An 18,457-nucleotide genomic window follows, 5' to 3' on the forward strand; every position below is an offset into this window, starting at 1 on the left:
TTTCATTTATTTTGTTGTGTATGATTGTGTTGATAGTTTTTATTGTTGTTTCGACTTGTGGGTTATTTGGTGGTCTATGCAAGAATGGTCTAATGTCTGTATTTGTGTCTTTGTATTCTATATATGTCAGCTGAAATTTTTCTTCTATATCTAACATTGTGTGTCACTTCGTGTTCTATTTGTGCTTGTTCTGGTGGCTGTCTTAAGATTTCGTTTTCCTCTGATTGTTTAATTGGTGCGTGTTGTTCTTTGTTTGTTTGCTCTGGGATGTTTGAGTCCATTACTGTATTTTCTTCTTCTTGTGATTGCACATTATTTTGTTCCAGTATTTGTTGTACTTGTTGTTTGATGTTTTCTAATTCTGACTGGGGTATCCTGTTATTTTTGATTATTACACGGATCTGATCAGCTAGTCGTTGTTCTGTTAAAAATTTTAATTCTGGGTATCTGGTAATAAATGTTGTGTATACCTGTGATCTGTATCCAGTTGTGTTGGTTATTATTATTATTATTATTATTATTATTATTATTATTATTAAAATACATTTTGAGGGTTAAGTGTGTAGTGATACAGAAAATTTGGTCAGACAGTGCTGTGGACACATTGTGTATTCTCTGAGTCCCAGAAAAATGAGTTGTTGAGTGCTCTGATGAACAACACATTTTAGATAGTACACCCGTTCCAGAACAGTACTCATTATTCTGACAGCTCTTCAGTGAACTAAATAGCTAAACTCGTTTGTTTCTATAAATTAATTGCGCAGACAGTTATCGTATTCCAACCGTGTGCTGATATAATGTGGAAACAGTGTTCTGTGTACAATTAATAATTATCACAAAAGCATCAGAATGTTGACGTTAATAGGATGCACATTACTCAGTAAGTAATTGTTAAGTAATTAACTGACATTGATATGCAGTGTTTTAGCGTTATTTATGCATTTATTTATTTATTATAACAGTATGAAAAAATTACGTGAAGAAACTGCAGAGGCAGATGCAGTCCTTAAACAAAGACAGTTGGAAGATGGACCCAAAGCAGCATTTGGCTATGGAGGGAAGTTTGGAGTGCAGAAAGACAGGTACTGTTACATACCAGCATGTAAAAGAAAAACAAACTGCAAATTTTTTTTTCTGCTTTGATTCACCTTTCATTGGATGCACCTTTTTTCCCCCCACTGGTACCAAATACAAGTTAAATTGGATGACATGAGTTTGGTAGAATCTTCCAATTTTTGGCTAATGTAAAAACAGATTCAGCTGCATGATCCATCCCTTTATTTTCCTCTGACTAGCCACGGCAGAGTCTTGTTTTGAGAACTGCATCATCAGATTCACATTTTCCAGACCATATTTATTTTGCTTGTTTTTTAAGTACTGCCTGTAAAATTGATGACTATGCCAGAAACCCATTTATTCTTCAGTCCAGAGCTTGTTTTCTGGAACATAATTATTACTTATAGTGCTGATAACTAGGTCAAAAATTGGTCTTATTTTGCAGTTTGTCATTATATTGCAGCGGGTTGTCACGGAAATGTAGACAACACAATAACAGCCCATCTCAATTACTGCCAATAGGAATTCCCAAATCTGATAGTGTATAAAAGGGTCTTCTTCTCCAGTAGTGCTCAGTGACAGAAAGCAAGTGCCTGTTTGCAGCAAAATCCCATGTACATGTTCATTTCAACATGTTTTCATCCATCTCATGACCTTGCATAACCAACTCATCCTGCTTTTGTAAATATATTTGTTCTGTTGATGAAGTGAAGGACTCTTTGGGTGGAACAAGGGAAAAAGGTGGGGGGGGGGGGGGGGGGGGCAATAAGTGCAATGATACAAAAATTTTGTAAGTATGATTTCATTCTCATCTTCTCACTGAATGGAAATGCTGATGTAACCAGAGGAATTTCACTGTATGCACCACAATTTTTACTACCTGAGATGGAACTAATAATCGACATCTGTGACTTATAGTTGAAAAATGTGAAGATATGTTTTTGAGTGTTCAGTCGGAGTTTCTTAGATTGGATCCTACAGTCTGGCCATGCAAAGCCTGAGCACTGGGTGATGACTGCAGCACTGTGCTGTTTTGTGCTTTTGAAGGGAAATTCTGATGGAACTATTTGTGGACTTAGGGCATACAAAAAATGCAGTAGTAAATGTAACTGTTTACAGTCCAGGATACATGAGAGTGTGGTATAAAGATATCTGGCCACACTGCATCTCAAGTGGTTAAAAAATCCAGCAGTACTGCCTTTCCCAGCACACAGTTTGTGTGCTCAAGCTGTAAACATCTAACCATATCATCATCATCATCATCGGTATCAGGGAAACTAAAGAGATTGAAGAGAGGTACACTCCAAAACCAGTAATACAGCAATATCAGAGTTATAAATACAAATCCACAGGTAAGTTCCAGGCCACAGCTGTGTTAGCTATACAATTGGATAAAGCATGAGTAGAAACAGATACCAAGTGCCTGAATCCACTTGCACATATGCTTATATGCAGAGGTGGTTGAACAGCTCTATCCAGATTATGTGGATCCATGCATTCGGCCTAGGGATCCCTCAAAACTCTCTTGCATTCTTTTCACCATGTTTGTCTAATGCAGATACTAACATTAGTTGATGTCTGCAGTTTCCAAGTGGTGTACAAGGTTCATCATACAGCTAGATGCAGATCTTATGACGTTTCACATTTGACAATGATTTTTGCTTGGATTTGTAGAAATATATGTGGTTTTTTCTAATGGTTGGTACATAGGGTTACAGCATAACTTAATCTGTCTCAGGCTTAATGACAGTGGTCATTTGGTTCTGAATAAAGTGGAAGATTGGAACCCAGTTGTCAATATTTCTATGGGAGAGTTTAGGTGTGACTATCTAAACCTACACTATACAGTTTAGTGCTGTAATCTCTCATTATTACTAGAGAGTAATTGATATGCTTGCGGCTGAGTTTGTGAACCTCCAATGTGCACAAGCGAGTGACACACTTAAGTCTAGAATAAAGTAAAAACAGAGTATTCTGTAGTATTAATAATCACCACCATCGTCATCAATGTATAAAAATGTCAAAAATAGTTTGAAGCTGAAATTAATCCTCCCCAATGTCTTATTCTTTGTTGTTTCCTTCAGTTCTTGGTTAAGATATTCTTTTACTTTGATCCATCATGCCATATCTTCTTCTGCCTCTTGCTTTGTTTTCCTTCTATCTTCCACATCTACATCTACATCAATGCTCTGAAATCCACCCTATAGTGAATACCAGAGGGTACCCCGTACCACTATTAGTCATTTCATTTCCTGTTCCACTCACAAATAGAATGAGGGAAAAATGACTGCCTATATACCTCTGCATGAGTCCTAATTTCACATATCTTATCTTTGTGGTCCTTGTGCAGAATGTATGTTGGAGGCAACAGAATCATTCTGCAGTAGCTTCAAATGCCGGTTCTCTAAATTTTCTCAAGAGTGTCAATTTTCTCAAGAATGTTGCCTTCCCTCCAGGAATTCCAATGTGAGTTCCCGAAGCATCTCAATAACACTTGCGTGTTGTTCGAACCTACCAGTAACATATCTAGCAGCTTGCCTCTGAATTGTGTCAATGTCTTTCTTCAATATGAAGTGGCATGGATCCCAAACACTTGAGCAGTACTCAAGAAGAGGTCACACTAGCATCCTATACGTGATCTCCTTTACAGATGAGCCCCACTTTCCTAGGATTCTCCCAGTAAACCAAAGTTGACCATTCACCTTTCCTACCACAATCATCAGCCTTCCCTTCGATGAAAATTTTATGCAAATAGTTTTTCTTTAAAACATGCCCAGCACAGTTTGCTTTCCTGTTTTTAATGTTTTTCTGGATGGTATTTGTATCTCTAGTTCTCACAGTCAATTCATCATTCCTTTCTTTGTCTGCCCATTTACTTATGCCCATTTGTCTCCATTGTCATGTTTCGAGGCTTTACAAATACATCTCCTCTTTCTTCCCTATCGTCCATATTTCAGAGTAATATGTAACTACACTTCACATGGGCATTTGTCTCAACAAATCTTTTTCTTTGAGCAATTCCTGTTGGTGTTATTTTAGTATTCCTTGTATTTTTCTAAAGACTTCTTATTTGTGGATATGTATTTTCTTATTTCTCTGGTACATTTCCATCAATAATAAACATGTTTTCTATGCAAGTGCTATTTTAATTAAATTTTTGTGGGTGACGTGGATAAACAGTCCAGATTTTCCTCCTTGTTTTTCTTATTGTCTCCATCATTTTCTGAAGATCACCATCATTTTCTCTAAGGACTACTTAATCATCAGTAGGTTTATCATTTTTCATTCCATGTCTTTCTCCTTGTGTTCTGCCCCTGTAATATTAAAGGCTTTTTCCACAAGTCTATAACCGTAGGCTATAAGCAGGGATTCAAACATGTAAAAACATTGTCTCATATCTCTTTTAACACCTGATTGCTTTTCTGCCTTGTGAAATCTCACAAGTACTTTCTGTTTTAGCTGTGAATCCCCTCATGTCTCACAAAGTTTGTTTTTATGATCGGAAATGTCTTAATCGACACACCTTTGACCACAGGAAAATGGTGCATAGAGCCACTAGTATACTGTGTTAAAGGAAACTTGTTTTTTCCATACAGTTCACTAGAGTACATTGTGTGTCCAACCATAAATGGGACAATGTGGCCTGTGTACACTGTCCAATCTGTCAACATGCCTCAAAAAGTAGTTCAAATATAGACTGTCCCCACAATGTCACTTTACGCCAAGAAAGGTTCTCGGCACGAAACCTGCCAACGGAATTGGCATACACCGTGGCAACATTTGAACATTCAACTACAGTGCTGAGACACAAAACATTGAAAATCTGCCTCGTAGTGGTCACCCTCGGCCAACAACTCCAGCTGATGAGTGCTGCCTAAAAATTATGACTCCTAAGTACCGCAAGAAAAACGTAATACACTCCTGGAAATGGAAAAAAGAACACATTGACACCGGTGTGTCAGACCCACCATACTTGCTCCGGACACTGCGAGAGGGCTGTACAAGCAATGATCACACGCACGGCACAGCGGACACACCAGGAACCGCGGTGTTGGCCGTCGAATGGCGCTAGCTGCGCAGCATTTGTGCACCGCCGCCGTCAGTGTCAGCCAGTTTGCCGTGGCATACGGAGCTCCATCGCAGTCTTTAACACTGGTAGCATGCCGCGACAGCGTGGACGTGAACCGTATGTGCAGTTGACGGACTTTGAGCGAGGGCATATAGTGGGCATGCGGGAGGCCGGGTGGACGTACCGCCGAATTGCTCAACACGTGGGGCGTGAGGTCTCCACAGTACATCGATGTTGTCGCCAGTGGTCGGCGGAAGGTGCACGTGCCCGTCGACCTGGGACCGGACCGCAGCGACGCACGGATGCACGCCAAGACCGTAGGATCCTACGCAGTGCCGTAGGGGACCGCACCACCACTTCCCAGCAAATTAGGGACACTGTTGCTCCTGGGGTATCGGCGAGGACCATTCGCAACCGTCTCCATGAAGCTGGGCTACGGTCCCGCACACCGTTAGGCCGTCTTCCGCTCACGCCCCAACATCGTGCAGCCCGCCTCCAGTGGTGTCGCGACAGGCGTGAATGGAGGGACGAATGGAGACGTGTCGTCTTCAGCGATGAGAGTCGCTTCTGCCTTGGTGCCAATGATGGTCGTATGCGTGTTTGGCGCCGTGCAGGTGAGCGCCACAATCAGGACTGCATATGACCGAGGCACACAGGGCCAACACCCGGCATCATGGTGTGGGGAGCGATCTCCTACACTGGCCGTACACCACTGGTGATCGTCGAGGGGACACTGAATAGTGCACGGTACATCCAAACCGTCATCGAACCCATCGTTCTACCATTCCTAGACCGGCAAGGGAACTTGCTGTTCCAACAGGACAATGCACGTCCGCATGTATCCTGTGCCACCCAACGTGCTCTAGAAGGTGTAAGTCAACTACCCTGGCCAGCAAGATCTCCGGATCTGTCCCCCATTGAGCATGTTTGGGACTGGATGAAGTGTCGTCTCACGCGGTCTGCACGTCCAGCACGAACGCTGGTCCAACTGAGGCGCCACGTGGAAATGGCATGGCAAGCCGTTCCACAGGACTACATCCAGCATCTCTACGATCGTCTTCATGGGAGAATAACAGCCTGCATTGCTGCGAAAGGTGGATATACACTGTACTAGTGCCGACATTGTGCATGCTCTGTTGCCTGTGTCTGTGTGCCTGTGGTTCTGTCAGTGTGATCATGTGATGTATCTGACCCCAGGAATGTGTCAATAAAGTTTCCCCTTCCTGGGACAATGAATTCACGGTGTTCGTATTTCAATTTCCAGGAGTGTAGAACTGTGCACTACGTTTTTGGAGGCAAATGGCACGGATGTGTCGACCCAGACAGTACGCAACCATCTTCTTGGGATCAGTTTGTCCATTATGAACAATAGTACAAGAAGATACAAAAATCAGATATAACATACAAATAAAATTTGTAGGTTTTCGATCATATTGTTTCATTTACTGCCTTTTCCCTTATACTTGAGTCGTAATAACAAACTTAACAACCTCCTCTTCAAGGCTTTTTTTTTTCCCCCCCCATCTGAGTGAAGTGGTATTCCTTTGGAGAAAGCAACCGATAATTTTTCTGTGAAATGTTATTTACCATCATTTCTGTTGTACATCATCAAAAATATTTTTAAGATGACATGCTGTTTAAAGATATAATTATGTTCTCATAATCATTCCCCATGGCCTCATGCAGAAGATAATTATTTCAAATGCTTAAATTGCTTATCACCAGTTTTGAACTTGTAGTTATTTTCACATACATTACAAGTACAAGGGTAATCACAAGAGTAAGGTCTCCTATTTTTTTTATATGTACATAGACCTGTTTATTTCTACAATAGTTTACATCAGTTTACAGCTTGAACATTTAGCTATTTTTCGACGCAATCACCATTTCTGTCGACGCATTTTTGTAGACGCTGTGGCAGTTTTTGTATGGCCATGTCGTACCAACATGTCGCCGTGCTGTTCAGAAAGTTATGAACCTCTTCTTTCATCTTGTCGTCGGAGCTGAATCGCTTTCTGGCCAAATGTTCTTTTAACCTAGAGAACAAGTGATAGTCACTGGGTGCCAATTCTGGACTATAGGGTGAGTGGGTGATTATGCTCCACTGAAACTGTTGCAGGAGAGCAACGGTTTGCCAAGCGATGTGTGGGTGAGCATTGTCACGGAGAATGTGTACGCCCTTGCTCAAAATTCCTCTTCTCTGGTTCTGAATTGCCCATTTGAGTTTTTTCAGAGTCTCTCAGTACCGGTACCTGTCAGCGTTAATTGTGGTCCCAGTGATTCAGCTCCAACAACGAGGTGAAAGAAGAGGTTCATAACTTTCTGAACAGCATGGCGGCAAGCTGGTATGACGTGGCCATATAAAAACTGCCACAGTGTTTACAAAAATGCATTGACAGAATGGTGATTATGTCGAAAAATAGCTAAATGTTCAAGCTGTAAACTGATGTAAACCATTGTAGAAATAAACAGGTCTATGTACTTGTGAAAAATAGGAGACCTTACTTTTGGGATTACCCTCATACTATTGTCTCCATGTTGTTCTCAACATAAAATTTGGTTTTCATGGCACACAGTTGATAGCCGAGTATTTGTATCACAGTGTGTGTCTCTGACACTCAAGAAACTGAATAGAGCTTCCAGTTATCTCATCATATATTGACAGCTAGTGCACAGAATTGGATCAAAATGCATGTAGTTACTATAAACTCACAAAAATTATGCAGGATTTGTGCAGCAGTGATTTCAGTCTCACAAATCAGTGTGCTGTTAATTCTTTTTTGTTTTATAGGATGGATCAGTGTGCTGTTGGACATGACTATGTTGCAAAAGTAGAGAAGCACGTGTCCCAGAAGGATTACAGTGCAGGCTTTGGGGGCAAATTTGGAGTGCAGAAGGATCGAATTGACAAGGTGAGTTTGTATGTTTGCACCAATTGTAATTTTGTCTTCTTCTCCTCAAAAGTGACTTTGAATCAAATAGCATGCCTGTGGAATATCACATCTGTGTAACTGGATTCGTGCTTACGAGTGAGAAAGGGCACAGTATGTAGTAATTGACTGAGATTCATGAGGTGAAACCAAAGTTTACCTGGTATTCCCCCAGGAAGTGTGATAGGCCATTTACTGTTCTTGATCTACATAAATGATTAAAAAGACAATCTGAGCAATCCTCATAGATTGTTTACAAGTAATACAGTTACTTACTGGCTAGTGAAGTCAATAGAAGGTAAAAATAAGTTACAAAATATTTCAGACAAGATATCTGAATGATATGTAAAGTACAAGGCGTACAACTTTGCTTCTGCCATTTGCCGATAGGTGGTGACAGTGGTAAGTAGCGGTCGAAAGAAACATATCACAGACATCAGGCAGTTAGCTTGGATCTCAGTCAACATAACCTCATTCAAACATTAGTTGATTTGTGTCAAAGTTGTTCTTGATTGAAAATGTCAGTTTATGAGCCTAATTCTCATCATTTGCGGGAGATGTTACTATCTTGTTTCAATATGAAGAAAACAGTGGCTGAGTCTCATCAAATGCTCTCAAGTATGTACGGTAAGGACGCTATTAGTGAAAGAAAGTGTCGTGAGTGGTTTCAACGCTTCAAGAACGATAATTTTAATGTCGTAGACCGGCATAGTGATGGAAGAGAGAACGTTTTCGAAGGTGCAGAATTGGGGACATTGCTGAGTGAAGACTTGCGTCAAACCCAAGAAGAATTGGCTTGATTAGTGGGAGTGACACAGTAAGCCATTTCAAAACATATCAAGGCTATGGGCATGATTCAGAAAGAAGGAACTTGGGTCCCTTGTGAGCTGAAACCAAGAGAGATTGAACGGCATTTGTGTGTTTGTAAACAGTTGCTTCAGAGACAAAAAGGGAAGGGATTTCTCCATCACTTTGTGACCGGGGATGAAAAATGGGTTCATTACGGTAACCCTAAATGCAAAAAATCATGGGGATATCCCGGCCATGCTTCCACGTTGACGGCCAAACCGAATATTCACGGTTCCAAGATCATGCTTTGCATTTGGTGGGATCAGCTTGGCGTCGTGTACTATGAGGTGTTAAAACCAAGTGAAACAATCACAGGTGCTCGTTATCGAATGCAATTAATGCATTTGAGTAGAGCATTAAAAGACAAACAGCTGCAATACAGCTAGAGGCACGATAAAGTGATTTTGCAGCATGACAACACTCAACCCCACGTTGCGAAAGAGGCCAAAACGTACTTGGAAATGTTAAAATGGGAAGTCCTACCCCACCCGCCGTATTCTCAGACATTGCTCTCTCTGACTATCACCTGTTTAGATCAATGGAGCATGGCCTGGCTGACCAACACTTCAGATCTCATGAAGAAGTCACAAATTGGATCGATTCATGGATCGCTTCAGAAGATGAACAATTTTTTTGACATTGGATTTGTACACTACCCGAAAGGTAGGAGAAAGTACTGGCCAGCGATGGAAAATACTTTGAATGATACATGTGTAACCAATTTGTTTTATTAAAGCCTCAAATGTTTGGGAAAAAATGGCGGAAGCAAAGTTGTACACCTTTTAACTACTAAGAGAATTCCATTGAATTTCTATTATATGATAAAGAACACAAATTTAGAGGTTGTCAATATTAAATATGTTGGGATTACTGATAGGAATGACTTAAATGGGGATGAACATGCCGAAAATGTAGGGAAGGCAAACTATATTTTATTAGCAGATCACTCAAAAGGTGCAACAAAGCCACTAAAGAAATGGTTACACTATGCTTGTCCGTCCTATTCAAGAGTATTTCTATGGGTTATGAGATCCTTACCAGATGGGACTGGGAGAGGACATTGGTCCAAAAAAAGGGGAACTTGTTCTGTGTTGTCACAAAATGGGAGGGGGTGAGTGTCACAGACTGATAAGCAAGTTTGGGTGGTATTCATTGAAACAAAGATGTTTTACATTAGAGCAAAATCTCATCACAAAATTTCAGTTAACAACTTTCTCCTCTGACTCCCAATATACCTTGTTACTCCCCACTTACATAAGGAGGAATGATGATCATGATAAAATAAGAGAAATCAGAACTTACACAGAAAGATTTAGATATCTGTGTCTCCCATATACTATTCCAGAGGGAATGGTAGAGAGATCCTTTGAAACTGATGTTATGCTCTGTCCACTAAGCATGTCCTGGTATATGATTGTGTAGAAAAGTCACCTAATTTTTACTGTTCAAAAAGGACTGAAATGAGCTGAATGTCCTACCCATAATTCAATAATATTTTAATTTACTTAGAAGTTTACCATATTCTTTGCAACCATCCAATCTGTGTGCATTAGAGTTCATACGTCTCTTGCCGCTGACAACATTTCGAGAGTCAGATAAACGGTTCTACTGAAGCAGATTAGTGACTCCTCTCTTGAATATTTGGGTACTTCAAATTTCTTTCTTAATAGCCGAAAACATAAAGTCTCACGATTTGATAACCTATTACCAACCTTTTCCTCAGTATTTGATGAAAATACTGTCTATTGCTGTGATGCTAATGGTGTCATTTCACTAAGGGTTAGTAGTTATATTTTGTCCCTCAATCCCAGTAGCACACAGATGAGCTGGTCATACGTTTTTGTAAATTTATTTGTTTATTTGCTGTCCATATAACAATCAGTTTTTGGACATTGTCATAGATTTTAGATCACATATACAAAGGTTTAGTTAACATACGTAAGTGCACACATTGATATAAATAGTGAAGGTCATATTATAATTTTTTGTTGCAAAAACAAACTTATGCCAGTACACTGTTTTACAAAGGGCTATTTCAACTTGAAATCTTCTGCTGAATAACAGCTTTTCTCTATTAATAAAAGCTTAAGTTCATTCTTTGAAGTGTTTAAATTAGCTGTCATGAGGTCAGATTGAAATCTGTTATAAAAGATGGTTCCTATTGTATGTGGATTATGGTCTGCAGCCTTTGTTTTACTTGTAATCCTGTGAAATTTTCCCTTCCCCATGGATCGTACCTATATACATTATTGTTTGTTACATTATATTCTGGATTTTGTTTCACAAACATTATTGCCTGCGGGATATGCGTAGACTATATGGTTAGTATTTTATATTTTGTGCAGATTTCTGTGCAAGGCTCTTTCCTGTTTACCTCAGCTACCACTCTTACTGTCTTTTTTTTGTAGTCTGAAGAGCCTGTATGTATAGACAGCTGGTGCCCCTCCCCGTGTCTCAATACAATCTTGAAGATGTGGATGTGTCACTCCAAAATATATTTGTCTCAAGCTACCTTGGTCCAGGAAGGCTGAGACCCTTTTCAGTAGATACGTATTTGAACTGAATTCCTTACTAATATGGTATATATGTTCTTTCCATGACAGGTGTTCATCAACAATTATACCCAAAAACTTGTGTTTTTTGTGTAGCCAAGGACCAATGGGACTGTAAATAGAGTTCTATTTATATTCTGACTATAGCTAAGCATAAATTGTGTTGTCACTGTCTTCTCTTTATTTACGAGTAGCTGATTTGCAATAAGATAACTTGACAGAAAATTACAGTTGATTTCACTACTGTTTGTAGCAGTTTGCATATCACGGCCCCAGCTGACAAAAGATGTGTAATCGGCATAGCTTACAACCTTGCAGTTTTGGGGTTCAATTAAGTTGTTAATGTACACAAGAAACAGAAAAGGCCTCAATATACTTACTCGGTCACACCAAATCGAGGTATCTTGTGGGTTGATTTCGTTGTTACCAGCTGTTAATTCCTTTTATAAGTTAGCTTGACACACTGGTTCCTGTCTTTCAGATAGGAGGTAAGGAGTTGTAAGGCTACCCCTCTCATCCAAATGCTTCTAAGTTATGCCATAGAATTTTATGATTAGTAGTATCAAAAGCTGTACTCGTATCCAGGAAGGTGCATATCGCCTTGTCTCCTTCGTCTACCTTGTTTAATATTTCGTGTATAGAGGTTGCTACTCCCATTACAGTAGATCTTCCTTTTCTAAAACCGTGTTGTAGATTGCTAAATAGATTGTTTCATGAAATATGCCTCAAATTGATTTAATATTACAATATTGGCCTATAGTCTTTCATATCAGCTTTTATTCCCTTTTTGTACACCGGCAGGATTTCAGTGATTTTCAAAAGATCAAAGAATTCTCCATGGCAGAGGGATGTATTTATTAGGTGTGTTAGAGGCTTCACTAATTCTCCTCTGCATTCCTTTAGCAGCTCAGGTAAAATGTCATCCCAGCCACAACACATTTTAGCTTGAAGGTTTGAAATGATTGCCGTTTTACTAACATTGGCTGAGTTCCTTATTTGATAGGCATATATCTGAGCTATAAGGTTAGTCAAGGAATCTCTGTATTTTTTCTGAGCAGTTTACATTTTGTTAAATAGTATTGTAATTTAGTATCTCTAAAGATTATGTAACAGTCTTTCATGTACTCTCTCAGGTCACTGATTTCTGGAGGTAAGTTCTCAGCTTTGTAATAATAGCTTTGTTTACTTGTTTTACTAAAGGACGTGTTTAATTTAAAGTTTTATTGAATAATTTATAGACATTTTTCCATTATCGTTCACATTTGTTGCATTGTAATTGGTTCCCATTTTTCATTGCCTAATGCCCTCTTAAGTTTACTATAGTTAAATTTTCTTTTATACATAAACATATCACTTTTAGTTATATCTACATTCCCTACATCAATTTCCATAGTAAGGGCTCTGTGATCAGATATGTCATTTTCTATGTTGGTTATGTTTATGTTCTCCTTTGTTATGTTTGTGTGAATGTGGTCAATGCATGTGAGCCGTGTTGCAGCTCACGTTGGTGACAGTGGTAGGCTGGCATCATGTAATAGGGATAGTGGTGTCTCATTTTCTTCTTGTGTTTACTGACGCCACAGCGTTTGCTAGCGTTGTCAGTCCATGTGTGGCAGCAGCAGTTATTGATAGTACAGTGGTATTATTTTTGGAGGGATGTGAAGTGTTTTCTGGGTCACAAGGTGTCAGGGGGTTCGGTTGGGACGGAGCACAGTGAGGTCCGGCAGCGCGAGGACGTGCAGGCACTGCCAGATCGAGTGGCTGTAGTTGCGAGGGCCGCAATCTCGTTGTCCACTGGACCCAGGACGTTTGAGTTGAGTGAACATTAACCCAGTTGTGAAACCTCCACTATTTTGAGATCACACTGTTTGTTCAGCCGTTGTTGCTCGCAGGGTCGCTGAAATGAAGAGCGACGAGTGGAGTGTTTGGAGTTGGCGAAATTAATTAGCTGTCCTCCACTTCTTATTATTAATCATTGCAGTATTTTTCTGCCTAGTGGCTGCTAATGCTCAGTAACCTGCCCTGGAGGTTTGCGTATTTTTGTGGCAGTGTACCTTTCCTCGCCTTACCGCTACTCTCCGGTAAGGTGTGTAGTTCGACAACCTCCTTGATTGTGGTTCGAATATTTTGTTTCTTTTGGATTACTTTGATCATAGTGGTTCCTTCTGCTTCTGGATGTTCTAAACACCGGATTCGGAAGACGCAGTGCTGTCCACCAGTTCCGCCTTGCCTGGGTTATTCCATCATTGTATTGGTTATCAGACATTAGGTAGATTTTGAAAGAGTGTTGGTCTGTGTTTAAACTGTCACTAGTTTGAGTTTCCATCCTGTTAGGTGAATACAACTCTTGGCTGCCTGTCTCATTGTTTACGAAGTTGAGCGACTTTCCCAGGTTGATCCTTGGAGCACTGTCTGAGGCCCACTTCTCTCTTGATTTGGTCAGAATGTGATGATTGTTATTTTAAATACGGTAATTTTGAATTATTACTGATTGGGCCTTCAGCTGACAAATAATTTGAATTTCTTGTCAATAAGGCCTTCAGCTGTGAACACAATTGGTCTTAAGAATTTTTAATTAGATATTGTCTCTTAATAGTGAACGTTTGATGATTGTCTTTTTTTTAGATATTTTAGTATCCCTTGGAGAAGTTTAACTGTTTCTTAAGTATTTTCTATCCAGGCCTTCAGCTGTCAAATTGTTTTTTGAGTTATTACTATTGGGGTCTTCAGCCAACAAATAATTTTAATTTCTGGTCAATAAGGCCTTCAGCCGTGAGTGCAACTTGCTTAATTTTTTTTTTTAATTAGACATTGTGTCTTAACAGTCAAGTTGAATGATTGTTCCTTATTGTCCAGTTTAGTTGCAATTGTTTCCAAATAAAGTGTACGTGATTTTAAAAAAAAAAAAAAAAAATATCTGAGCAACCACACCGAATCCTGCCTTTCCCTAAGTACCAGGTCTCAGTGGTAGCAGAGCGTGGTTAGGATTGTAATATTGCCGTTACAGTTACCGTTGGTTCGAATTGTAACTCTCTCAGTGTTAGACGATATTTGCCTTTGCTATTTTGTTGTTTCAGGTGACCAATTCTAATGACGGTCAGACAGTGCCCTGGGATCAGCCTGTTGAGGATGGACTACCTCGTTTATGAGCTGGCGATAAGGCGCCAGCCTGTTGAGGGTAGTTTCCCAGACTCAGCCGCGCGTTTGCATGCTACCATTCTTCAGCCAGTTGATGTCTTGCCGGATGTTGTGGGCGAGACAGAAGCAGCCATTGAGTTTTTGTTTACACCTGTTAGGGTTCTTGAGGGCACCATCAGCTTTTTGGAGGGCACTCAACCTAGTGGCAGTCAGTTAGACAGGGTGCGGGCATAGTTAATACATTTAACCAACCAGATAGCGAATTTAAGGAAATTAAAGTTAGAGGATCATTATAAAGAATCAACTGCTGAATTGGGGTCCTTGATTAATGAATTGCAGTTCAAAATTTCATGTTTAGAGCTTGTTGGGGAGAAGACTGGGGAGCAGGATTTGCTGTCTTCAGGGTGGCGCACAAGCCAGTCCGGGAATAACGCACTTATGTCTCCCGAGAGGTTAGACGCAGCGTTTGCTAAATTGCCTAATCCTCTGGTGCATCTCTTTTGGGACATCATAGAATTAGTTCTAGACCGACTCGAGCAGATTGAAAGGTTTATTATGGTTGTTGGTTCACTGTGAGCAACACACTGCTGCCTTTGGCATTTCGCATCAAGTAGTTTTGTCGCTATTGTATCCGTTAACTGGAGGCGAATTGAGGACCCTCGTATCCAGAGCCATGGCAGAGGGGTTTTCCTTGCAGTGGTTGAGGGAGCTTGTAATTAACGAAAGATTGACCATGGGAGTTCGCAAACAGCTCAAGTGTCACTATATTTGGCAGATGCAGCAAGATAAAGAGGAGTTACATGAGTATGTGGACAGAGTCCAGACGGCCTGCTTGGCCTTTTTAGTCAACTTGCCAGAATGGGAGTTAGTTTCTATTATCTTGGTGGGAATGCGAGCGGTGGATAAGTCGCACTTTGTTTTTTTTGTTGTTGTCCCTCCACCTGGGAAGAACTTAGTGCTGCCGTTGTAGCGATATCTGCGTTACCGCTTGCGGACGATCCGTGCCATGAAGTTAAGGTTCAGCCTGCGGGCGTTATCAAGGAGAACTCCGGATTATCTACATTGGCTGAGTCTGCTAAAAGGGAACCACGGCATTGCTTCAGGTGCGGTCAGACATGTCATTTAGTTCGTTCTTGCATTCAACCACGTGCACCCAGAGCCAATAAATGACGCCGGGCCGGGCAGCGACCTCGGGATCGAGCCTTTAAACCTTGGTGTGCCCATGTCGTTGCTTGATCATCACCTCCCCGGCCTTATATTTGTTCTCGAGCAGGTGGCGAACCTATTTGTGCCCTTTTGGATTCTGGTAGCTCCTTTTCGTTGTTGTGCTCGGATTGGTTTCTTGAATTTCGTCATCTTACGAGACTTTAGTCGGTCCCTTCTTCGATGCAGAGATGTCGGGTTGCCAATGGGCAGGTGTTGCCTCTGCACGGTTGGGTCCAAGGGAGTATCTCGATTGGGGATTTCCCCTGGCCCTTGTCTTTGGCCTTGGTTAAGAAGCTGCTGGTCGTTTTGATTTTGGGGTGTGATTTTATCAGTAAAACTGGTCTTGTCTTGCATTATTCCGAGTACACCTTCTTCTTTAAGTTTGCTTCTGCTCAGGAGTTTGGGTTCTGTGAATGTGCTAAGCGTAAGGTGCATCGAAATACCAGCGTGCTGGCTGTTGATGCTAAGGTTAAGGAGTTTGATCTCATCCATCTATCTTCACAGCAGGCCTCTGAACTAGAGGATTTGTTGCAGAGGTTCCCCGAGCTTCTCTGTGGTAGACTGGGGGTTACTAATGTTCTTGACTACCATATTCGTCTATCTGACCATATTCCTGTCAGGCAGTCCCCATATCATCTCTCATCGCCTAAGATGAAGATACTAAGAGGAAAAATCTCTAAAATGCTCAAGCAAGGAGTTATTAGGCCTTCTACATCTGCTTATTCTTCCCCCATATTCCTTGTTCCTAAGGATCAGGGGCGGGATTTTTGGCCTGTTGTTGGCTACCAGCACCTGAACACCAAGGTTGTCCTCAAATCAGTTCCATTACCTGATCTTTATAACTCTTTTACTTGGTTTGCCAGTGCTAATTGGTTCTCAGTGCTCGATCTGAATCCAGCCTGTTATCAGATTCCCTTAGCTGAAGAGTGTAAACACCTTACAGCATTTTGTACTGACTAGAATCTGTTTGAGTTTAACAGGGTTCCCTTTGATTTGGCTACTGACGCAGCTGTTCTTACTCATTTGCTGGATAATATTCTTGGAAACTTGAAATTAGTCTGTGTTTATAATTACTTGGACGACTTGGTGATTTATAGCTGTTCGTTTCAGGAGCATTTGGAACATATCCATTAAGTTTTTGCCAGGTTGCGGGGGGCCAGTTTGACTGTTAAACCCAGTAAGGTGACATTACCCAGGCAGCAGGTATCCTTCTTAGGTCACCTAGTATCAGGCGAGAACATTCGTATTGACCGGGAGCGGTAAGGCATTGAGAGCTCTCCTGCCGCATGCTGATAAACGTTGGATTGCCAGGTTCATAGGCATGTCGAATTATTTTAGGTGTTTTGTCCCTAATTTTGCTCAGTTGGCAGCTCCTTTAAATGAATTGCGTCGAAAAGGGGTGTGTTTTGACTGGGGACCTGCCCATGAGGCTATGTTTGAGCACATTAAGGTAGCTATAGCCATCCCTCCGGTTCTCAGAGTGCCACCGAGCGAGGTGGCGCAGTGGTTAGCACACTGGACTCGCATTTGGGTGGACGACGGTTCAATCCCGCGTCCGGCCATCCTGAGTTAGGTTTTCCGTGATTTCCCTAAATCGCTCCAGGCAAATGCCGGGATGGTTCCTTTCAAAGGGCACGGCCGACTTCCTTCCCCATCCTTCCCTAATCCAATGAGACCGATGACGTCACTGTCTGGTCTCCTCCACCAAAACAACCCAAACTCAGAGTGCCTGATTTTAATAAAAAAATTATTGTACAAACCAACGCATCTAATGAGGGAATTTTGGCCATCCTCCTACAGGAGTTCGAGGCTCAAAGGCAGCCATTAGTATACGTGTCTCGCCGGTTAACCAGTGCTGAAGTTAAATATTTCGTTTATGAATGTGAGGCATTGGCCGTCTTGTTCGTGCTGGAGAAGTATCGCTTTTATCACGAGCATAGAGTATTTCAGCTAGAAACCGACAAGCAAGCGTAAAACTGGCCGTATCGTCAGGTGGGCAGTACACATTTCAGCGTTTCAATTCGAGGTTAAACACATTAAGGGGACTGTGAATGTGCTTACGGATGTCCTCAGCCATATGTTCACTGAACATCCATCTAGTGAGTGCGTCCAAGAAGCAGAGGAAGACAATCTTAGTTGTGTTGTGTTAGGCAGTATTCCTCATTTGTTTAGTGACATTGCCGACCATCAGGATCAGGACCCCACTTGGGGACTGGTTAAGTAACGGCTGTCAGTGGGGAACCTTTGGATGGATATGTCATCAGGAAAGGCATTTGGTGTAAAAGGGTGGGACATGCCAAGGAGTTGAATATCTGTCTACCAGAAACCCTGGTATGCCCCGTTTTCCATTACTTTCACGACTCGTTGATTAGCAGGCATTTAGGAACCTATAAGACCTTGCAGAAAATTAAGAAGCATTTGACTTGGCCGTCAATGGACTGAGACAATAGAGAGATGGTTTGTCGGTGTCAGTTGTGTCGTGTGGCCAAGCCTAAGACCGCACTTCAAGAGGGCTTCTTGAGTTCTGAGTGTGAATCCTGTCCCATGGACAAATTCTATATCACTTATGTGGAGCCCTTACCTCGCACCAAAAGAGGCCATCAGTACATATTGGTTATTATTGACGCATTTTCAAGGTTTACCTGGCTGCTTAAGAG

General features: G+C 41.3%; 1 protein-coding gene across 1 annotated transcript in view; it reads left to right on the forward strand.

The window, feature by feature from the left end:
- Window positions 1-18,457, forward strand: part of LOC126249055 (src substrate cortactin) — a 139,820-nt gene that overhangs the window by 37,405 nt on the left and 83,958 nt on the right. Inside the window, exons 3-4 of the mRNA XM_049950689.1 lie at window positions 963-1,082; window positions 7,917-8,037. Coding sequence (XP_049806646.1) covers window positions 963-1,082; window positions 7,917-8,037 — 241 coding nt within the window. The remainder of the gene's footprint in view (window positions 1-962; window positions 1,083-7,916; window positions 8,038-18,457) is intronic.

The sequence above is a fragment of the Schistocerca nitens genome, chromosome 3 (assembly GCF_023898315.1).
Source record: "Schistocerca nitens isolate TAMUIC-IGC-003100 chromosome 3, iqSchNite1.1, whole genome shotgun sequence".
Classification (NCBI taxonomy): Eukaryota; Metazoa; Arthropoda; class Insecta; order Orthoptera; family Acrididae; genus Schistocerca; species Schistocerca nitens.